This window comes from Diadema antillarum, unplaced genomic scaffold (assembly GCF_040938485.1).
Source record: "Diadema antillarum isolate AM-2024a unplaced genomic scaffold, OU_Dant_1.0 seq00000981_RagTag, whole genome shotgun sequence".
NCBI lineage: Eukaryota > Metazoa > Echinodermata > Echinoidea > Diadematoida > Diadematidae > Diadema > Diadema antillarum.
The window spans coordinates 1,000,011-1,024,962 of record NW_027271821.1 but is presented as its reverse complement, the minus strand read 5'-3'; the positions used below and the strand labels follow the sequence as shown (position 1 = coordinate 1,024,962).

Here is a 24,952-nt window from a genome sequence, read left to right as displayed (position 1 = left end):
CCCTTTCTTTATTGTCTATAACATAGGATTAATTGATTTAAGGTCTCCGCTCAGTAACTTTTGAAAACTAGTTTGTGTCTATTTGTTGCTTTTATTTTTCATTTTGTCAAATTACAAGTCAACTGAAAAGCACATTCAACACAAGCAACAAGGCACTGATGAACACACTACGCAAAGGCAAGAGACAGGGAGAGAGAGAGAGAGAGAAAGAAAATCCTTGCCAGTATTTCCCTGTCATTTCACTATCTGCATCTATTTATGTATCTGCAGTCGCGTATATATCTACATAATGTTATATACATTATATATATGTATGTATGTATATATATATATATATATATATAAATATATATATATATATTGCATTTGCAGTATTGGGTAAAAAAAGCGCGCTGAAATAGCGTTTTTATGCCATTTTAGTTTTTTCTTTTTAATTTAATCTCATCTATACTTGTGCACATTAACCACAGATGCAAATATTATCTATCTATCTATATATACATATCTACCTGTCTTTTTTAACGGAATACAATCCTAGTATAAGATATATCCATTTCTAAAAGAGTCCTGGACAGCCATCAGCCAAGCGTTTGCATGTATATCGATTTTTATACGGGTATCTATTGTCATGTAATGCTGTCAAAAGCCAAATTTTAGCGAGGAAGAGCCGCATAAAGCCCCATTTCCATTTAGCCGTAGCTCCAGGTTCTATCTCTATTTTAATGAAGCACGTACGTCCCAGCTAGCAATGCGCGCAGAGGAGCACTCTATTCGGCCGACGGGGCTTCATTTGCAGTAATTGTTAAAAGCTCACATTAAACTCGCTTTGGGGGAAACGTCAGCGATAACGTCAGCAGTATAGTCGGCCCAGGTCGCCTGCCATGTCACAAACCTCCGGTATGCTTCGCGCTTCTTCCTGCTCTCTGGATAGCGCACGAATCCACGCTCCGAAATTATTCGACGAAGTAAAAAAAAAAAGGTCGCAAAAGAGGGAGAAGGGGGCGGGGGAGGGGGAGAACTGTGGGAGTGGAGGTTGGATTGAGAAGGACGAGGCAAGAATCGTAGAATGATATGTATGCAAACAGTTCGGATAAAAATATGTTCTCCCAATCAATTACCATTTCCGGCGTTGCCTTCCTTGCCTCCTTCAACGACCTCCGCCTGCTTTTTCCCTCTTTTTAAAAATTTGCTCATGCGCTTCGGTTCGATCCCGAACACTGAGCTTCTCTAAATCTCGCTTTTAATGATATTGCATTGTGTAATTCAACTTTAGTCCTGCTGTTTCTCGTGATTTTGAGAAAAAAAAAAGATCTGTATGTCCAATTATTCTTTTCCATACCCATAAAGCTTAATATTCCGTGAGTGCCTAAATATAGCATCAAGTCATTTGTTTGCTTGTTTTTTTCAATAGCAAGAGACCCAGGATGTAGCGCTCACCTGAGTATCCCAAGTTTACCTTCCACGCATTCATGCAGAATATTGCCAAGGAAGAATATAGGCAACTAGGGGGGGGGGGGGGGGAGAATCCAGGGGGCATGGTGTCCATTCGTATCATTCTTTCACACTGACTATTTTTCCTGCCAAGTTTGTAGAAAATGTAACCAAGCATTTTCAAAAGGAAGATCAAGTGGTCCCCACTTTGGTTCTGGTCCAGAGGGGCCACACACATTCCTGGATCTGCCATATAAACAAACTCGAAAGTACGCACACTTACATGCTAACCGGAAGCTTTTTTTTTTTTGGGGGGGGGGGGGGTTAAAAGAACATTTTGTTTTGGAAATTTCTGTGATGTGTCTTCTTGGGGTACTGGGGTAGGGGCATGGTGCCCATTCGTACAAATTTGCTTCTATAACCCTAGCGATGTCTTCCAAGTTTGAAGACAAATTTGACCATGTGTTTTCAAGAAGACGAAAATGTGAAATGGTCCCCAATTTGGTCCCCAAGGGGGCATACTCAAATCAGCCACTGGCACCCACTGGCACCAATCTATACACTTACTCATATCTCTAACTTAGCTCTAACACTTTGGCTCAGGTGCGCTAAAAAGTCTTGTGTTGGACAGGATCAAATGATATTAGTTCCTCACAAAAGGTTGTTTGTAAACCAGGTCGGCTAACAACCAGTGAGTACCCTTGCTACGAGTTCAAATATATCAGTCGGTTAATATGTCGCAAGTAAAATATTGCATGCTCGACAAAGTAATTGACAACATAATTGATTCTCGTTTGATTGTTTGTTTCATTTTTTCCCCATCTGACAGGATGGCCGGATAGCCGATATTCAGCAGCAGTAGCTGGTCTTCCATGGAGTCCATGGTAGTTGTGAATATTTGAGGCGGATCATTTCACCGGGTGGTCCACTCAGCTCTCCGCAGTGAATGACTGATGAGGGAACGTTTACGTGCGTGGGTTGTGACTCTCTCACACCCGGGACCTCTACTTCATGTGTTTTTGCCTCTACTAGAGGGGGTAGGACGCCATGATAGGCCTAACACACAACATTGCTCAGTGAGACTCACTTGGATTCGGATCCGGCTTCCGAACCCGAGTCATTCAGTGGAAACACAGATACGCTACGGATTGAGCCACCTCGGCTTCGGAACCCGAGTCATTCAATGGAAACACAGATACGCTACCGATTGAGCCATCTCGGCTTCCTAACCCGAGTCATTCAATGGAAACACCTCGCCGTCCGTCATTCTTCATATTTCGTACTTCTCACGTAATAATTATGGATGTACAACATCATCTCTCCTTGATGGAGGAGCGTGGGGGCGGGAGGGGCGGGGGTAAAGAGAAGGGCGGGACCCACCTTGATATCCCGGAACTGGATGGTGAAGACGAAGAGTGGGATCATGCCGACGATGGTCAGACACTGGATGACCAGGAAGGTGGTCCGCAGCGGCCAGTTGTAGGTGAAGATACATGAGCGTCCGTCCACGCACTCTTCGCAGCCTTCGCCGCAGGGCAGGCAAATCAGCTTCTCGTACCGCTTGCTCTTGGAGGAGATAAAGAGGTCGTACTGTTCCTCCATTTCGGTGCCGTTGTAGTAGTGGTGCTCCGCGTTCAGGTCCGGGAAGTAGTAGCCCTTCTTGCAGACGCACTTGTAAGAACCCCGGCAGAAGCCCAGCCCCTCTATGAATTCACACTGCAAGGTAGAAAATTTGAAAGCAAAAAGTAGAATAGAATTTCCATGCGAAACCAACTTCATTACTGCGCGTCCATGATGACAAACATTGTCAAAACGGAACAGTGAAAGTTTTATTGGAATCGCATCAAAAAGACAACAAGGGTATGAAATCGTACAATTTGACATTTTGACCCCTGAAAGCGTTCCAATATCATATATTTTTTTTTAATGTACGTATTTGTAGGAATTGATTTCGAATAATAAAAATCAGATATGTCTTCTACATGTTGAGTAAACGCCACAAAATCAGACGCCTTCCTGCGCCTAAACTAAAACAAGCTAGGTCAAGCGGGTATAGGTGGATGGATTTTAGAACGCCTTGTCAATATCATGGTCCAAAAGAAGTTCGGCTGGGAGATCTAGCCTGCATGACGAATGTACATGGACAAGACTCCCACTAACGTGAAACTGGTGAAAGGAAGCTTTTCCTGGAACTACAACAAAAATCTACAGTGATGATATAATATGTATACAGTTGCAGATGTAGGTACATTGTACAAAAGAGAGAGCAGCGTCACTAATAAGAATAAGTCTTGGTCAGAGTTAAGTGATGTTCGACTGATTTTGATTTGTAAGACATCAGAAAGTATTTCCTGTTCAATATATCATTTTGATGTTTGAGACCGGTGACTTTTTTTTTCTTAGCTGGTAGACCTGAAAATGACTCATTGCTAGCGCAGTAATAATAATTATGTAGATATTTGTAACGTGCAACATATCTACTCATGGGTGCTCAAGGCGCTCACAATTACTGTTCATAAGAAACACACAATCTGACAGTATAAATTATACACAGCTGCAACATGTTCATCTTTAAGAAAAGTTATTAGCTTAAATGTGCATTTTTAGTTTTCTCTTGAAGTCACTGACAGTCCCACAATCCTTCACTGAGCCCGGGAGACTGTTCCATAAGTGGGGAGCTGCTGACATTAATGTTCTATCTCTCCATGATCTTTTAGTCTTGGGGTAAAACTGTTAGAGTGTGTAAAACCGACATGAAGCGTGAAGCAGTAAATGCAAATCAACCGTCAGAGTCTTTGGGCGTGGCCACCATCCCCAGCGCTTCAGGGAGGGGTGCTATAAACTTTTTCTTTGAGGGGGGGGGGGGGATTGGTACCTCTATGACTCCCAAGAAGAAGGAGAAAAAAGTTTGGATATAACTTTATGAGAAACTCAACGAGTGTGTTGTGATTCCAGTTTCGTCATAATGTTGCCAAGTTGGTGGTTATGAAGAAGTGCAACTTCCCTACGGGATGATATTATGAGGTAACCCAGAAGGTCATCCATCCGACATTTAATCGCTGTCAGTTTGGTTCATCAACATTATTCGACAAGGTGGAATTTCAGCCTACAGGTGTGTCTAGGTACGTGTGTGTGAGTGTGTGCGTGTGTGTGTGCCTGTGTGTGTATGTATAAGGGAATATACGGACGTGCTGAAAATGTTGTTATGGTGCCATCAAGCTAATTGTTATGTCACGGATAGGGTCTGTAAGGCAGTGTCGACAGAATTTCAACCCCAATGTTCTTATCTTCCTTTTTTTTTAAATGTAGTTTTGCTATGATAGCATAACCATGGGTACTTTGAAGTTGATGAAAGTTACGCCATTACCAGTGCAAGCCATTTAATTCCGGATTCACTTTGGTATGTGACTTTGAGCCGTGGAAGGGAGTGAGGGGCGAAATATCCTTAGTTGACTTGACAATTAAGACCGAACACCCCAAGTCAGTAATTATGAAGATAAAAGCATTCTACGCTTCGACCCTTGATCGCCTCTTTTATCAATTTGCGTGTTGCTGTGTGACCTTTGAACTGTTACTATTCAACTTCTATCAAAAAAAAAAGATCTAAAGCCTTAGATGATAATGGACGATTATTGTGACTCCATTATACGAGGTGTTTTGTAATTGTTCTCTTTGATATCCGTAATTATCCGAGGCGTGTCACCGCAAGGTAAGTGTTATGAAGTCCAATTGACCGCTGTATATTAAATTGCACTTAATCAATCTGAAAGCAAAACAGTGCTTGTTTTGATAAGAAAAACAGAAACAGCGACAAATAATTGATTAAAAGTGATATCGGACCCCCCTCCCCCTCAAAAAAAGTAAACGATAAACACTACGCACACACACACACACACACACACACGCACGCACAAAGAGAAGAAGAAAAAAAATCATCGGTGCATTTTGGTTGACTAATTTACACAAGTGCACTGAATGGCGTTTCATCAATAGTGCAAGCAATGTCAAACCCTCGGTGATAGCCCCGGACGATTACCTTACTTTGATATGGGAAAACAAACGATGCTTAACAAGATAAAACGTTCACCAATAACGAGATGAAAAAAAAAAGGGCTGTTCATGTATTCCTCTTGAGACTGATGAGAGATGTTGTCGATGTTGTTGTGGATAAACAGTAGTAAGATAAATGGGGCCCTATTGAAAAATAACTTTGACCTAGGTGATACTGAGATCAAATCTTGAGCAGCAGATCAACTTTTTTTTTTATATACTCATACTAATAAAGTTTTTTAAGGTGGCGGGGCTGCGGGTCATAGTTAACCCGGGTGTTGTATTTTTCTCCCTATTTGTCCCTATTTTCTCTTTTCATACACCAAACTGCAGCCCCTAACCCCGTTTCTACTGTTAGTGTGATGTGATTCTAATTTTCGGCTAATTCCTTTAATAGCTCATGAATTTTATCCCGAGTTTCGGGTTTATTTGCCTGCAGTCGACGGCACTTTGTATGGTAGCAGAAGTCCTCTCGTTCTTCTTTGACTATGTAGTGAAGGTAGCCACTTAATTGTGTTGGGAATCTCTGTTGAGGAAAGTAGTAGTAAATGCTACGCTCGACTTTCAGAAGTGATAGATTAATGGCAATGAAAATCCAGCAAAAAAAAAATATGGTCGCTTGAAGATTATATCTCCTCAAGTCTACAGTGGAAAATGACAAGATTTTTACGCACTTAAATGCGGTGCTCCTACAATCGTGAAACATTTCATGAGATTATCATCAGTTGATTCAAGGTTTGGCAACTTAATGGAGAGAATTCAAATCTGAATAAGTGCTATATTGTCGCTTTCGTTCCTTTATTCTCAGCGTTTCAAGAACTATACCAAGATAGAATCAATCAGCAATTTCAAGCTCTGTATTTTTGTCCGATAAGATGTCGTAAGCGAGCGTGGTTCGCTAAATTTTCTCGAGATCAAAATACCCATTTCCGTCATTGTCGCTTGGTTGCAACATCAGCATCACTACCCCCGCATCAAACAAGAACAGACACATGTGATTTGTTTATTTGACACCCTAAAAGTTCGTTTTTGTTGTTGTTTTCAGTTCTCAAAGACAGCGCGACAAACGATCGTTCCAGAATGCGAAAAAAGAAAGAAAGATATCTCTCCCAAACCGTCTGCACAGATGCCCAATATCTTTTTGACGTCTGGCGGGTCTATTTTCAGAATTCGCCTGAATTGTGATTTGACTCATATGACAAATCACTCTACTACATTTAGCCGCCCCGCGTGCATGACGACAACATATTAATAACTCCATACAGACACAAGAACAATACAAACAAAAACAAACACAAAACCAAAAAGACCAGAAAGGTATCAACATAGCTTTTTTTTTATATAAAGGAAAAGTGAAAGTTTATCGCAAAAAGGAATCCAGTCATTTTTCTTTCTTTCTTCCTTAGTGCCCGGAGTCAGTGACGTATAGTGCCCTATTGAAGATACCGTAGTATTACGTCAAAGCCCAAATGCAAATGCGAATTGAGTAAAAGCAGCAAATTTAGTAGAACACATCAGTGAGAGTTTGAGGACAATCGATTCAAAAGTTATGAATCTTTAAAGTTTCAGTGCTGTCATTGCTGCATAAGAAAAATACTACAGTTCATGACGTCAGTTTGAACAACAATATAAAGAAAATTGGAGGAAAATTCCACATCCCAAATTTCATTTTTCATGAGAAGAACACATTCCATCGACTTGTTACGTACATATATAAAGGGCAATATTACTATTTCCCGGATTTTTGAAAGAAATAAGTCAAGTGCTCTGTGATTATGCTAGAAAAGTGAAAATTGTGTTGAATTTTCGTAATATTTTCCTAATATCGCTGTCCGTAATGACATGATGAATTGTAGTGGTTTCCTTATCAAGCGATGATGGCACCGAAACTTTAAAGAGGCACACATTTTGAATCGATTTTCCGATCTTCCTCAAATTTTCACTGATGTGTTTTACTAATATTGCTATTTTCCCTCAATTCGCATTTACATTTGTGTTTTGACGTAATACTATGTGAGAGATATGAGAAAGATAGAATGGGAGAGAGATAAAAAAAAGAGAGTTTTTTTTTCCATCAATCTGTTATTCATATCTTCCTTATTTTTAGACACACATTTTCTTGACAGAAAACTCGTCCACCTGAACCCTCTCGGCTTGGAATCAACACACGCACACACACGCACACACACACACACACACACACACACGCACACACACACACACACACACACACACACACACACACACACACACACACACACACACACACACACACACACACACTCGACCACTGTTTCAATGGAATCTGGTTTTGTATTCAACCTGCGTTGATCTTCAGTTGTCTGTAGCTGGTCGTCAAAGGTGCGAAAGTTTTTCTCTGCGGTAATGGAGATGATTGACGATAGTTGGCAGACTTTAATACTTTAGCATCGAAAGTATAAAATTGCATTTTTTGAATCATTTTATCATTCTGTTTTCTTGTTTCGAATGGCAGGAAATGAATCTGATCCCTGTCAAACTCTGGTTATGATGGTAGTCTTCTATGATTATTTTCTCTCAGACTCATCCAGAAGAAGCATACTATTTTTTATTTTTGTGTTATATTAAATTGCTTGTTCTCACATTAGTTTGTACCTCTGGTTATGATAGCATACCGTTTATTTTTTTGTCATTGCACTTTGAGAAAAAAACTAAACAAAAAACAACAACGACACAGAATCAAACCATTCCAAACCAAACCAAAAGAAAAAAATAATGAGACATTCGTGTTTTCCAGGCGTTGGTAAAACTCATAAACTTCTTGAACGGTCTCCTCGTGCAACTGTTATAATTTCCTAATCAAGGCAAGAAAACAGATGACTTGCGGGGTCTTTTTTGTTCTTATCCGTCGGGAAAATGAGAATATTCTGACATGAGGGTTTATAATGTTATCTCAGGATCTTATAGGTCCCTAGACTTCGAGTTGGGACTCTTAGCCTCGCCGAATATCGTTTCAAATTCTACTCTTCGGAGGGAACATTCTGTTCCTTCATCTCCGCCTCCATCCACATCCCTAGTTAACATCCAGTTTATAATCCACCGTGTTCACCCGGGACTTGTGCAGACTGTGTCATGCTTGCTACATTCCCTGAACCCTCTCTAAAAAAGTTTGCCATTTTCGCGTTCGGGCCCTGCTTCGCCGTCGCGTCCAATATCTTTCGGCTTCTTGGGCGGAAAGGACATTGTCCTTCCGTTCTTCGCAAAATGAAAGGTATCCGGAAATTAAATCGATGTATACCGTGGTGTTGAGGTGAATGCATCGTCATCTGCACGAGAACCTCCATGTTGTTCAAGTGAGTGACGAAATGACGCTGGCAGGCGTGGTGAACATGCCATGTTTGTATCTTCGCGCCCGATTTCAAACTTCCGTGCTCATACAACGCTTTGAGCAAAATGACAACTACTCTCGGGGTTTTTGTCTGTCTCCTTTGTCTGTCCGTTTCTTTTTTTTCGTTCTGTCTTTCATTATTGTTTTCAACATTTTTTCTTCGTCTGTCTTTCGTTAATTACGAAGTGACGCTGCAAATTGACAACGTAGTCATCGGTTGATAGGCGACCCACAGGGGACGTATAGTAGATGTATTACACAGCTCGAGTGACTTTGAATATGACTGCGTCGAGTGCGTGAACGCACTTGAACTCGGCAGCGACGGGCATTCATTCACTTAACATTCTGTGCCAGGGTTGGCATCTCTCCAGCAAAAAGCGAAATGAAACTTTTGCCATGAAGGAGCACGAGCTAAAATGAAAAACGGAAACAGAATTATTATGTATCGGGCCAATCGCGGAGAGAGACCCGGTATACGGGCGGAAGCGAGGATGACAGCTTATCTGTTGCCTATGCAGATAAAAGAACCAGGAGCAGAACAAAATAAAACAAAGAGAAATGGAAGAGTACAGAAAACCGTTTGTGTATTTGTTTGTTTGTGTATGTGTGTGATGTGTGTGCGTGACAGACAGAAAGGAAAGGGGAGAAGAGAAGAATGCAAAGTGATGAATACAGAAAGAGAGAGAAACCAGGATATACTTCTTTAAAAGTAGCAGCGACAAATGAAGAAAAATTACATTTTTTTTTTCCTTGCAAAGATGCACAGAATGACTTGTGACGCAGGAGGCAAATTTGTGGATATATAGGTTGATATAAGCTGAACACGAAAGAAAAAAAGCAACAGAAGCGTGAAATGTGAATGATCTGCAAAATATCAATGAGGAAGTATTCGTGAAAGAAGCAAGGCAAATATATATATATATATATATATATATATAAATATATATATATATATATATATATATATATATATATATATATATATATATATATATATATATATATATATTTGTAACCGTAGTTCAAATTTCCCCTAAACACTGCTTGTGGAGCCGTATTACTGAGTTTGTCTAAGACATTTGTTATTGCTCAAGTATTTCATCAGCTTTTACCGTCATGTATATAGCTTAAACGTCAAAGATTTAAACTCCGATGCTCATAACATGCTTCCTCAACGAGTTTAATCCATTTTTGGCAGACAGGTAATGTTGATGTAATGATGTTTTTGCATTCGTGCGAAACAGCCGAAACGTGAGTCAGTTACGTGTGATTTGTAACTCGAATAGATATAACGAATTTTTGCTTAGAAATTGGTAAGCGTCCTTACGGTGCCCCAAAAGATACAACCCCCCCCCCCCACACACACACATAAAGGAATCGAAAAAAAGGAATAACAAAGACGTGTTTTGTCCATTATCCAAGAGTCAGCAGGTTTGTTGTAGCTGGTGATCATTGGAATGATACCGTAATCACCGAATTAAACGGTTGAATTTTAGGTCAAGGCTTTTATTCAAATTGCAAAGATTTAACAATCTTCGAGCAGAAGTGTCTCTTAGCATATTTTTTTTTTTGTGTGTGCTACAGTGTAGACAGAGAAGGGAATAAAAGAGAGTAAGAGGGAGAGAGAGAGAGAGAGAGAGAGGGCAGGAGAGAAAGATGAAGAGGGAGGGAGAGAAGGAGGGAGGGAGAGAATGTAATAGAATATCGATTACTTTTCACACAGTACAGTGTTGCTTGGAGCGAAAATGTGACGGTCACACTGCAGCACTGAAGTAGCGTATTGACTGCAGTGTCGTGCGAAACCATACACGTAACATAATAATATAGCCATACAGACAGACTCGCGAGGCAAGGTGAAAATACAAACTTACGCATGAACTGACATGAATGCAGACACCATGGACATTACGCAGCTTTGGCTAGTAGTATCACTTCGTATGAGACGCACGGACAAACATTCACGCACTTCATTTGGGTGCACGACACGAGCTCGACACCCACCAGCCCTACAGCCCGCGAGTCATACAGTCCATGAGCTCGACACTGGGCAAAAACGGCCTGTGAGTCCGACACTAGGCAAACAAGCTCCACGAGTTTGACACTGAGCAAAATAGGCCCACGAGACCGACGTCTCAAGCCCCATAATGTTGTGTCGGACTCATGGGCCTTTTTGCCTAGTGTTGAACTCGTGAACCTTGTTTGCCTAGTGTCGGACTTATGGGCCTTGTTCGCATATTACATTATACCGTCGGACTCATGGGCTGTATGACTCTTGGGTTTTATGACTTATGGACCTTTTATCAATGTCGAACTCGTGGGCTGTATGACTCGTGGATGCCGATCTCGTGGGATGATCCCCTTCATCCAGTATTTTTTTGAGAGAGATAGAGATAGAAAGAGAATAGGGAGAGAAATCAGAATAAAACTTAGGAAGGACCAGTTTTGGAAAAGATAAAGCGCCAGAGGAGCCACTAACACACAACTGGATATTATAGTCTAAATATTTGATGGCGCTGAAATTACAGAGCGACCGTTTCGCCACCTCGCTGTGAAGTAGTTGCAAGCTTGTCAAGAGTGGTAAATAATCGATATCACATTGAAAAACAACGTGTGAAATATGTCTCCATACGAACGCGTTAAAAAGGTTATAAACAAGAGAATTTTTGTGGGTGGCTCTCGTACATAAAAGACGTGACAAAACAGTAACTTGCACTGTTTAGCATGCTACTGCGGTGGCAGTCTCTAGTAGCTCGAGGGTTTCCTCCCTCTGGCTATCGCTACTGCTGTAAGAGTAAGTCATTTCGTGTAAAGGTCAACTGAGGAGATATTGCAAAAGTCTCAATATACACAGTATTATACAGCATGTACATTCTGCGCCATTGTAAATTCTAGTTTTAGAAAGAAAAAAGGTATATAAATCACACACACACACACACACACACCATTTCGATTACAGCACACATTTTCCACAACTAAGTGATGATATATAATCGTGCGAATGTTACAAAGAAAATAGATCTAACCTGTCACCTGAGAAAATAAGCAAAAAGAAGCTTTTTGAAAATGTAAAGAAACATACACTATACAAGGAATCTGAAAATGCACATGAGATATATTAAGATATCACTGTAAAGCCTAGATTAGTATGGATAAGTAGTGAGAATAACTATGACAAGTATGAACGGAAAACGAACGGACAGAAAAAACCCCCACTATAAGTCGGAAGACTTGCGGGTTTGTTCCCCTATATATCTCTAACAGCTTTCGTTTCTATTTTCTCCTCAATGAGTGCGGACGAAAGAAAGGCATGACTGGAATCGTAATGAAAAAGAATTTTACTCTCTCTTGTCAGAGGCAATGTCCCTGCTATACCCCAGGAGAGGAAGAAGAAAAGCTCTCGTGAATTATCTAGAGCGGAATCCATTTAACTCTCTCTCTTCTTCTTTCTTTCCACTTGTTGATTCATTCACTTCGCCGCTGCAATATGACGTGACAACATGATTACGATCTCCCCAACTGCAAATTTGCTGCTATATCAAAGGCGCGAAAGCGATGAGCTTGCCTTTCCTAATCACCAGACAACAGCGCGCGTGTGCATCGCCGCCATCACCAACAAGAGAGCATTATATATCTGTGTTTCGTCCAAATGCTTACATGTTTTTGTTCCCGTAATTGTTTTTCCCTGTTTGACTTCATTTTACTGCCTACACATAGAAACGAAATCAAATCGTATATCCTACGATCGAGCAGGAAATGTGGGGACTGCTATACAGATTGCAATGTAGTCTTCCAGTTGAATCAAGCTCAATCTTGATTATCATTTTCCGATCAATTGGGGTGTCGTTGTCTTCTTGAATATTTAAAACAAACAGTGTATGCGTGTGTGTATTATATATAATACCATGGGTTACTGGTACCTATCACTTATGTTCATGAACTGTTCATTTATAGGATGAAGCACGCATGCCTCAATGATTATGGTCTGATCTATATAACTTATCTGTCCAGAGTATCCCAATCGGCGTCAGCACTGTTCATTAAAGAATTATTACACGGACATTTCCAGTCACCCACTTTTACCGCAGGGTCGAGGGAGACAGTGGGTGAAAAATCTTGTCCAAGACGTAAGCGCATGGCAGGTCTTGAACTCGGGACCTCTTTTACAGTTAGGAGTCTTATCCACTATACCACAGTGCCCTCCTGGATTACCGATGCCTCGTAGTGGTAAATCAAAAGCATAAAACGTCAGGAACTTGGGTCAATTGTGTCTATTACGTGATTTATTCAGGCGCTTAGGCAAGGGCAACTAGCAGGTTGCACGATTGTGACGTTACTGGTGCTCTTCTTTTTCTTCTTCATGTAATTATCAAAGTAATAAGCACTAATTTTTTTTTTTCAGTGTTCGTATCATATTCTGTTTCTAAAAGTCTTTTCTGCGTCTTCCTGCATATAATGGAGAGCAATATGAGTGCATGCCATGCCAGTAGGAAATAGTTTTAGTACTTGCTCGCAAAATTCTACAGCAAAAAACAAGAACAAACAAACACAAACAAACAAAACACACATACACACATGTACGCCCCATCCTACAAACACTGCTAATGTCCTATAATGGTAGAAAATATGTTGCTAAAGCCTCCAGTTCATATGAATATAAAATGTTTATATATCTTTCTTCCCTTTTTGGTACGTATAGATCTTCTTTCTATAATAGACGAAAGTAAGTGAGATCTGAACAACGATGAGTCCATTTGTAATAACCGTTACCGTTTAGCTGGTTGTGACGTTTCCACCGTGAAAAGGAGACTCTATCTTTCCGCACAAATTGCCGGAGGGGCAAACATGTGATAAGCTTGCGCCAAAATGCCAATAAACGCGGATGCACGATGTTTTGCTATTTTTCTTGATGCATTTTTCCTACAGTACAGTGCAAGGTGTTAAAAAATGTGACAGTGTTCACTTAGAGGGTGCTTTTTGATTGACGCTGCACTATCCGCGATCTGGTGACGAACTCAAGAGTTCATAGATCGCGGGGGGGGGGGAGGGATGAAGAAAAGAGATTAAAAGAAAGGCAAAGAAAGAAAAGACAAATATCAAGATTTGTTAGGAAAAGATATCTAGTGTCTTCCTCGGCAAAGATAAAGAAACGGAGACGCTGCAAAGAAGATATGTTACATCGGCAAAAGGGATAGTGGTAGCCGTAAACATTGTGGTATATCAGTGACAAGATTCTGCCTTTACCTTTAATCCACACACTTACATGCCAACACACACACACACAAACACACAAACACACACAAACACACACCCCCATATACATATATATATATATATATATATATATATATATAGAGAGAGAGAGAGAGAGAGAGAGAGAGAGAGGAATATATCGATAGATACGTAGGTAAATATGAACCTCACCTTTGCGCGTCTTGACATTATAATTATCTTGAAAGGCTGTTGTGGTGTGGGATCATAATATGACCCGATCTATTTCCACTTCTATTTTTCAATTTTCAACTCCAGCTACAACAACGATGGACGCTCCGTTTCATTGCGAAAGGCCCATGGTCACAAAGTTATCAGTTTGCATTGAAAGCCTCAGTTGTATTTTGCCAATTGTGACAAACTACAAATCTGGCTGCCCTTAACCTTGTTTTGGGCTTCAGTTGTGGTTGTTTTTTTATGCCCAGTGTCTGCGCTTACACACGAAATGAGTACGAGTCTCCTTGTCGACTATTGACGCAATATCCTTTCCCCAAATCTTATTATTTTCTCTGCGAATGTCAGACCAGAAATGACTGAGTAAAAGCAATTGGACACAGTTTTACTCGACAGCGCGTCAGTTCGTGTTTTTTTTTCCACCTCAGGTCAGCCTCTTCATACCCTTCGAGTCCCTCAGGCAAGTGACCGGCAAGATGGTATTTAAGTAATAAAACAAAACGTCAAGCATGGTCACTTCCCTTCATCCATCTCTTTCCCATCCTTCTGGCCGTCTCCAGCTCATCGACCCACTGCGTGAGGGCGTGCTCTTTCCTTACCGTTGTTGTTTTCGACGTTCTTCTGTTTTCGAATGCATTGTCGAGTTCTGCAGTTATATGGGGAGGTCTGTCCCATCCCACAGCCATTCAAGTGCGCCATTAAAGAGCAAGTACGGCCCATACATTATATCCATCATGGTTGTAGGCACCTATCTATCTTGGTCTCTATTATATGCCTGCATAGGATGTGAGCATTTAATATATGGATATACGCAAAATTATACATACACACATGATATGATATGATATATACATATATCTTCCTTGTTTAAATTCAATGCTGCATAAATCATATTATTCACAAAGAGTCAGAAACAAATGGGACAATACATTAATCAAATGAGATAAGATAAATAGATACCAAAAAGTGTAAAAACGTATACAAGCACGCACACACACACACAGACACTCAAACACGTGCAGAAGTTCTGATATACTGTGGATGTTTTCATATCTAACGTAGATCATGAGTGGAAAGCTCCCGCCCATCATCCTGCTTTTTTAATAGACCACCTGCACGGACACTCCTTACACGGGTTTGAACTCCCCCTTCCCTCTCCATTTCCACTTATTGGACGGCTGTTTTTTTTTTCCCTATTCATTTCTAGGTTGCAATGTATGCGTTTAGACACATTACAGAGAACAACAAAAAATCAAACGAGAGCTTGAAAATGGCAGTTTCCTGCATAATTCAACATTTAAGTTCATTTCTTTTAAAGATTAAAGAGTGATTATATGCCTTCCAAAAAGTACTGGTCTATGCACACTCTTGCCATTATGTAGAACTGAAATGGGTGACAGTTTTCAAGTTATATCGAATCATGTGCGTACATCTTTATGTAGTTTGATTGGCAAGTAGGAAATACCGTTCATCAAGACACATCCAATCTGAGCTAAATCAACCTGAACTGGTTGAGTCTGGAGCACACAGTAAAATTCCTAATAGTCTCCTTCTACATATAATGCTTGATGGAGTGGATATTACAAATTTTTGAGGGTCTCTGTTGGATCTCATTGTTCTAACCACCTTTCCCTCGCCTTTCTATCTGATTTTTGATGTTTTAGCTCAATCAATTTTTTGGAACTGTTTCGTCATTTCACATCCGATTTTGCATGTTTCTCTATTTTACTGAAGCGCAATGCAGTAGAAAAAAAATCTCTAATCATTCAGTAAAAAATCTCTAATTTCTAATAAAGTACGTTGAAAGTTATGATCATTTGTGTGAGTCTAGGTCGGTCCATGTGCGTTTTTCCTTACTAGATTTCGCGACGAATGAAGTGCAGATATCGCTTTATATCCTGGCTACTTTACCCGTGATTGATGTCCCTTTCACATTGTGGCAAGAAGCTCTTCAACAAAAGATGCCACCAGGGAATCGATCTGAACATGAGCAGAACATTCAAAGTGAACTACGATACGGAAAAAACTTCCTGGCCATCGGTCATCTTTTATGCACTGTCATGGGCTTTAGTTTCCAATCACGACCCACGTACGTACACAAAGACAGGCAGACATACAGCAGACAGACAGACACACAGACACACACACAGAGACACACACACACACACACAGCATTCATCAGTGCATGCCCTGTTAACATATCCAGTTAAAGTAGTTCTGCCCGCATGGTAAGACGGTGTGAATTACACCTGTTCCAGTTTACATCATTAATGTAAATGTGACAAGTGGAAACAGGTTATATGAGCGATCCGTAACGTAGGCCTATACGTAATGTTAGAAGAAGGAGGAGGAGGAGGAGGAGGGGAGGAGAATAATGACGAAGATGATGAAAAAGAAAAAGATGAAGAAGTAGGAGGAGGAGGACGAGGAGGAGGAGCAGGAGCAGGAGGAACAGGAGAAGAAAGAATAGAAGTGGAAAGACTTTCGTTCAAGGAACTGCACGCTCGGCCAATGTCTGAAGTTAAGCGATCGATACTGAAGTGGAAAGTTCCCAGCTACATAACCTCTCTTGATACGACTTCTCTGTTGACGTAAGCATTTCAATAAACGACTTGACATCGGGAATACAAGAAAAAGAAGACAGATTACCCGACATAATAATAAAATATAGACAGGTGGATAGATGGATAGATAAATAGATATAATATATAGTATAGATAGATAGATAGATGGATAGATAGATAGATAGATAGATAGATAGATAGATAGATAAATGAATAGATGGATAGATAGATAGATTCCGAAAAAAAAATAATTCTCAATTCTCATCATCATTCTATCGAAATAACTTATATTGGTTATGCGTGATGGGCATCGAATGACATTTCAAGGCATGGAGTTAACGTACCCCTCCCCAATATTTGGGGATTTTGTGCAAGTGCGCTTGAAAATTTCCCCTTCCATACGATAGTAATCTCTGATACGTATCGACATACCATAAACCCATTTGGTATTTCTGTTCATGGAAGGATGCAAGAATGACATTAAGGTTCCGGAATCCTCTTATCAAAACTTGGTCTACGAGCAATGAAGAGGGTACGGTAGTTAGGCACGTAATCAGTTTCAGAAAATAAGTATCAGATTTTATGTGCTTGTGCACAACGAGTGATTCGATAACCGGGGCAGTGCCCCTGAAAAAGAGTGATTGGAAAGTAAGCGTGATATAGGTGCAGGACTTTGGAAAGCAGAATAGAGCAGGAGACTCAGAGAACGACACGCTTTCGTGAATTCCTTGTGGTTCAGAAAATTATCAGGTAAAGGTTAAGATGGAAATAACTCACAGATAGAGCAGATTTGGGTTTGTAATCATTCACATATTATATGCTACATCGTGTACATTGTCACCACCAAAACAAGAGTGGCTAAAATCTTCTAGTCGTTATTGCGAATATACTCATCATTCAATATTATCCTTCCGCCATGTCCGCGTGTGCCAAGAAAGTCGAAATTACCGTGTTAGCGCGTCTGTGTGTGAGGCTTTTCTTTTTTTTTTTTTGTTTCAGAGGGAAAAACGCTGTAGGTAAAACGGCAATTACTTGAGAGTGCGAGTGCTGAAGAGTTCGTTCAAAAAGTCTTCAGATATAAATAACAGGGGACGAAGGGTCGATATCTTTACATTCAATGGCAAACATTCAGTCTTAGAAGACCAGAGGGAAACTAGTTCCGACGTCAGTTAGCCCAAGCTGTGAGCATTCATGCCCGTCTCTCTACCCACGTGAGACGCTCCATTCGTCGGAGCGCTGCAGCCAGGGAGCCGAGTGAGTCCCAGTGAGGCCGTGGTGTTTTCACAGACACGGCCGTAGAATGGAGTTGTCCGCGGGGCGAAATTATGTTCCCCAAACGCAATCGATTCAAACGTCGTTAACAATTGGTTAACGCATATAGAATATTGAATGATGGGGAGAGCGTGGAATACTATCTTGGGACTGGGGTGATGGGGGGGGGGGGGAGGAGGAGGGGAGAAGAGGTAAAGACAAACATTAGATGGGAAGATAAGTAAATATACAAGAAAATCAGCCGCGGGGAAAGAGCAAAGGGAGGATGAAGCTGTTTGATGAGGCTGGTGGGGGGGGGGGACAGACAGGCAGACATACACACGGCTAGACAGGCAAGAACTTAACGTTAGAAGCTGACGGCTTGGTGAAGGTGAGAGGGAACGGGGTAACGGGGGGGGGGGGGTACTCCATTACCGAACTCGTAGTCCGATGGCATGTATACGTGAGCTTGGACAGTTTAACATGCTGCAAACATAGCGAGGGCGAAACTGTTAAAACTGCGTGGATTGATTGATTGATTGATTTATTGACTGACTGATTAGGATTTATTTTCACCTTGTCTTTACAAGAACAAGAAACAAACATCGTAGAGTTTGAATAAAGGGTTACTACTATACAATACCATTTTGTCTTTTTGACGTGCAAAAAAAAATCGAAACACATATTCCAAAAACATAAACATTAGCAACAAATATTAAATCAGTAGTCAAAAGAACCGAAATGAGAGAGCCTTAATCAAAAGCTTTGAAGGAAGGGAAATAAGCAGACAAGAGGACAGAGGAAAGCTCAATCTAAGGCATTTGAGGCAAATAGTGTCTTGAAGAATAGAAGACAAGATTGCAAAATGGGGAGCATCGCAGAGTGCTGTTAAACGTTTGTGGCACAAAATATCATTTTTTTTTTCTGCCTATACAATTATTGTGGTAACTGATTAGAACAAGACAGTATTGTAGAAGTTTTTAGTCTGGTAGATAGTTTTTTTCCCCCATTTCCAGTGTTTTTATTATTCTGCAAAGATGGAAATGTTTGGTGTTAGAAATATAGAGTATTCGTAAATAAATCTGTTACGGGTATGCACACACCCGGCGTATAGTACTAATCACAAGAAAAACAGATGATGATCATGATGGTTGATGGATAGAAAAAAAAATCAAATCAATAGAGGACAGAGACGTTTAAATTGGGCGATGAAATGTTTATGAATTAATATTTCTAGGCAAAATGACATGCCAGCGATAAAGAAAATTGGGGAATAATTCGTTGCAAACACTGACATAATGGCCACAAAAGGGACTTTAACATCATCCCGTCCGCAAAATCAGTGGATCTAGCATAATTATCATCAAGAAACCACTTCAGTCGTAGGCAGAATGTGAGGTGCAACCTACGTTCTCTTTTCTTTAGTTGGTCAAGTCTATTCGATTACCCTAGATCCAATCTTGCTAAATATTTGCTCTGTTCCCGTTATAAGACAAAAACAGGAAATGATGCCGAAGGGGCGATTTGAACTGTCTGCAGAAATGTACATAATACAAAAAAATGCGACCCCTGCCAACTGCAAAAAGCTGCGGTGGACTGAATGCGAGGCAGGATTGTTGTCTGGTATTTAATCCATCAAGTCCTACGCGCCGAATCTTGGTGCAGACATTAACATTTTGTCATTGTTATATTGGCAACTCTGAATTCTTCTTCTTTTCCTATTTCTTCTCCTAGATCTATCTTTGAAGAAGATTAGGTGAAAATAACATTAATAAACCAACAAATCAGAAAGAGATATTGAAAAAAAAATACTGTAAAAACTTTTACTTTCGCTGATCAGGAGATGACAGACATTTTCGCGAGAGGTTGTACATTCGCGATTCGACATTGAGGCTATCGGAAGTGCACTAATGCCTGTCCATTCGCTATATTTTCGAGAGTTGTTAAATTTGTGGATCAAATAACAGTGATTCACATAATTTTGGAAAATAATAGCCTTGACTTTCATGGCCGCATTATATGAGGGAAACAGGAACAGAGATCTTTAAAAAGTATTTCCAATTTAAGAACCAATTATTAATACGGTAATCAAGGGGACTTCATTATTACCATAAGGACGTTTTCCGGTCAAACTACTTGCGTTGGGATAGCTGCAAATGAGGGAATGACACTCAACACGCTGTAGCTATACTGCATTCAAGCTACGCATTGAATATATAGCAGCAGTCGTTCTGCAGTCGTAAGCAAATCAAAAAAAAAAAGACAAGACAAAACGTCCTTAACATTTTTGTGTATTTCTGTATTTATTCAATAATGCCTTTCCCTCGCAAATGATGTTAAATAACTATTATTGATTTAATATATATATATGTAGATATTTCCATTTCCTTCTCCATTCTTAATTTGTGTTTTTTCCTGTGTTTTGTTGTTGTTGTTGTTGTTGTTTTGCGTGACCGCATATATGTCTTCTTTTTGTTCACATTTTGTTGATTAACATGAATAGTTTCTGTGCCATAAAATCGCAATGTTACAATTTTGTTTGCATTCTGAAACAAGTACTGTTGATAGTATGCTTGTATTATCAGCATCATTATATTAGTGATCAAATGTACAATGGTCTATACACAGATGAATTTAACATAAATACATCATAATGGTATATTTGTGTCGCTGTTCGTTTTTTTTTTCGAGTGTTCCACGTCATACAAGCTTAGCTTTTTAATGGAACACTCTTTCCACCATTAAGATTACTTCTTCTTTTGAATTAATGACAAAGTGTGCATTATTCCCCTTTTATCGCTAAAAACGATTACGATTCGTGCATATATCTTATATTGTGTTCAATGATTTGTCCTTCCCAACTGGATGAAAGTCGAATTGACACGTGTATTGTTTTGAAGTTTTGAATCATTTATTCTTTTCTTGGTGGATATAGATAAACTATTGAATATACAGTGCATTTATATGGCTTTATGCATCCACATTCATTCACGAGTTTCCAATGGTTTCTCTTCGTGGGCGTATTCTATTTTACAGCATAAACCTATTGATATTTCTGTCATCCTGCTTAAATCCGTGGCTACAAGCAAATTATTCGTGCGATAAACGCAAATCCCCTCGTGCAAAAAGACACAAATCTAGCTCAGTTTCCCCACGGACCGACTCAAATATAAAGTAATGTAGTCATGAACAACGTGATTTCCCTGGCACTCTGCCAAACATGCGGATGCAGTGACGTTTACATTTTGCTTAATTCGCTTTGAGTTACCTAGCCTGAAACTCCAGAGTGTTAATTAAGGAAGAGTAGCCGTATTATTGATCCCATGATCAACCGTGCATTATGGAGCGCCGATATTCAGTTGTTAACAGCTGGCATTACGTAAGCATACCATTGTTTAGTAACACGTTAGATTTATATTACAATATGTACACATTCTAGTAGACAAATAGGAAAAAATGTTCTTCTACAATATAACTTGCGATGCTGCGAAACTTCAGGGACTTGGATGCAGCAGGTATATAAGGAGTAAAATTATGCCCCCAGGTTATCCTACTTAGAGCCTTGTCTTAATACCAAGCTTTTTTTTTTTTTTTTGCTTGCCATACATTAATGATCAAATGAATTTAATGCAGCTGCGAATCACAATCAGAACGGCTTTTCATCTCCCTCCTTAGAAACAGCGCAAACATGATAATAAATATACTAGTTTCCATGATGGTCGGGCAATAACGAGTTTTAAAGGTTATACAAGCTCAACTTCATATACATGTGAATTCAGAAAATGCAGCTATATCAAAAGAACACATCAGTGAAAGTTTGAGGAAAATCGGACAATCCGTTCAAAAGTTATGATTTATTGAGGTTTTGACGCAGTCACAGCTGGATGAGAAGACTACTACACCTTGTGATGTCACATGTGTAGCGCGATAACAAGGAAATTTTAAGAAAATTCAAAAAAAAATTTTTCGATTTTGTTACACAATAAGAGAGCACTTGACCAGAAGGCAGGGGAAATAGAATTTCCCTTAACATAACATGTCAGTGACATGAGGAGGCAGTGTGTACTCTTTTCAAAAAGTGAAATTTTGTGAAATTCTCTTTATATTTTCGTTAAATCGTTCTACGTATGTGGCATCATGCGGTAGCAGTCTTCTCATCTAGCAATGACTGGGCAGAAACTTCAAAAATTCATAACTGTTTGAACGGATCGTCCGATTTTCCTCGAGCGTTCACTGATGTGTTCCACCAGTATTGCTGCATTCACTCAATCCAGATGTATATGAAGGAGAACTTGTTCTTTAAAAGAAAACAAGTGTATGTTACTTCCCAATCTACGTGCACGGCATAGGAAGTGTCTTGACATAGGATTACTGTCACGTTTCAGTTTTGGAACAAAATAATGTCTGTGTCAACTTCGCCATTGATTTCGTCACCTGGTTCTATCTATATACAGTGCGATAAACACCTATCCTATGCATTCATTCATTCATTCATTTTAATCGCTTAATCTGTCCATATCCTGTTCTCCTTCATCCTTTTGTTTTCGTTTGGTCACTCTCCTCCTGTTTTTGCTCTCTCTTCCTTTCACACTATCACATCCCAGCAGAGCTCATTTGAAATCATGTTGTTTTCACAGTATGCATGTCCTCTTCGCTGCTCTAATTCTGCCCACTGCTTGATAATGTTAGCCTATCAACAGTAGCGCTTGTCAGGTCCGTCGAATCGAATGACTGATAAAAAAGGAAAATCCGATCAGAAGTGGAGTGCATGAGTTTGTACTCTTGAAGAAAACAAAAACAAAAACAGGAGAATTAAGTGTGACACTCGAGCCAGCATTGCCCTCACCATCCCTCCCCCCCCCCCCCCCCCATTTGCGATTGGCTGTTGCGTCGGTTTCTCCCAAGAATGTACACGTACTTCTACATAAGTCTGCTCCGCGATGTCGCCAAATATAGTCCGAAAGAAAGGGCGTTTGGCCTCTTGCACTGCGATAATGTACAAGATAACATACGAAGCGAAGAAGGGAACAAACGATCCTTGAAGTAAAGTGGAGGAAAGTCCAAGTTTGTATTCTTCTCGTGGCAAAAAGGATACTGCCCATCCCTTTAGTGTGAGAAACGACCCTCACCCCTTCGCCGCTTCTCTCGATCTGCGCTCTTGTTTACTGGGACAATGCATCTAATTTATACTGTTTCAACAAGTTTTGGGCGTACTGCCGATCGATCTCCACTGACGTCGTGTTTGTCCTCGCCACGGTCAGCGGGACGCTCGGGAAAAGAACAGCTTACCGCGCATAATTCCCGCGCTTGACGGTCAACACTCCTGGAGTAGTAGGCGTGCGACGACGTCGGACTAATGGCACAAGAGGTTCTACGACCTGACAATATATGATGGGTTAAGATTCCATTTTGGCGGGTTACAATCATATCTTGTGGTATAGCAACATACACCTCTCTCCTTTTCTTTCTGATAGTATTTGTCTCTAAAAGTAAATACACTTTTGATGGTAAGGAAAGAAGCACTTTGCTAAGTGTGTGTGTGTGTGTGTGTGAGTGTGTGTGTGTGTGTGTTTTGCACCGACTTTATGTCCCACAGGAGCATACTATACCTCATGTTGGGATAAAGAAAATGTGCCTCAAAAAAATGTCAGTGTCTGCACTGATCTTCAAAGAATTAGTGTTTAGAGGGAATTTTGTGGATTTAGCATCTTCTGGAACGAAAATTCTAGCAAGTTGATATACAACGCGTTAACGTTGTTTTAGTGATTACTTTCTGTGACTTCGTGTTCTGTTTCTAGGATGATTATTCCCTTGACATATTCTCCTGTTTTCTCAATCTCTCTAAAAAAAAATAATATAAATGCATAAAAATAAAACATTTCACGGGTCTTCTGTAAAGCCCACACAGGTAGGAAAGCTATCCAGCCTGGCTTTACTCTTGGGTCACAGTGCAACCAGGCATGCACATGGGTTTCTGATTGGGTACAACTGCTTTGGATTGAAAACCCTTTTGGAGCAAAACAGAAATATATTTGCACCTTTGAGAACAACTGTCTGATTGTCTGATTTCTCCATTTCCTCACAAGAATGTCAATACATTGAAGAGTTGACCGCATGGGACTTGAATGAATACATTTTCTTTAATAAAGAGAATAAAATCCTATTTTGATGTGAAATATACCTAACATCTTTTGGAAAGGAACTCTTCACCTTATCATATGTATGAAATAAATCAGATTCCATGAATACAAGAACAGACATATTGAATGTGCATAGATGAGGCATGGGCGATTTGAATGTATAAATCATAACTATATTGTATACATTTTCAGCTGAATGAAATCATTATTGATATTACCAGTAAACCAATGGATCGTAAACACTGATATGTGGAAAGTTACTTTCCCCTCGTGTATATTGTCGTTGTTTGTTTCTTTTTGTCGTTAAAATGTTTCATCTGATGGTCCTTTACGGAAGGTCTGCATTCTCGTGTTCAAGGGTATTATTGAGCATGACGTGATGAGAACTCGACCGATTTCAACGCAGTAGATGCGGCCGAGCCTTTTATACGCATCACTGCGATCTGACGTATCGCTTGGGTTGTCGCGGGACGATGATCGGCGTTCTTCCTCACTCCCCGACCACAAATGAGGCCGGGGAGGTGGCCCGGGAGATGGATCGTGGCGAAGAAGGAGTGGACAGAGCGCGAAACCACTGGCGGAGTGGAGACCTATTGTGGCGCCAAGCAGACGTGAAAGGGCGGGAGGGGTTGAGTAGACGAAGATTGGCCAGTGTGTGTGTGTGGTCACTGGATAACCGGTCATGATTATAACGTCTGTCTTACTGC

At 40.2% G+C, this 24,952-nt stretch overlaps 1 protein-coding gene across 1 annotated transcript in view; it reads right to left on the bottom strand.

The window, feature by feature from the left end:
• LOC139742166 (probable G-protein coupled receptor CG31760) overlaps positions 1 to 24,952 on the bottom strand; it is a 131,916-nt gene that overhangs the window by 71,136 nt on the left and 35,828 nt on the right. Inside the window, exon 3 of the mRNA XM_071652738.1 lies at positions 2,812 to 3,147. Within this exon, the coding sequence (XP_071508839.1) occupies positions 2,812 to 3,147 (336 nt within the window). The remainder of the gene's footprint in view (positions 1 to 2,811; positions 3,148 to 24,952) is intronic.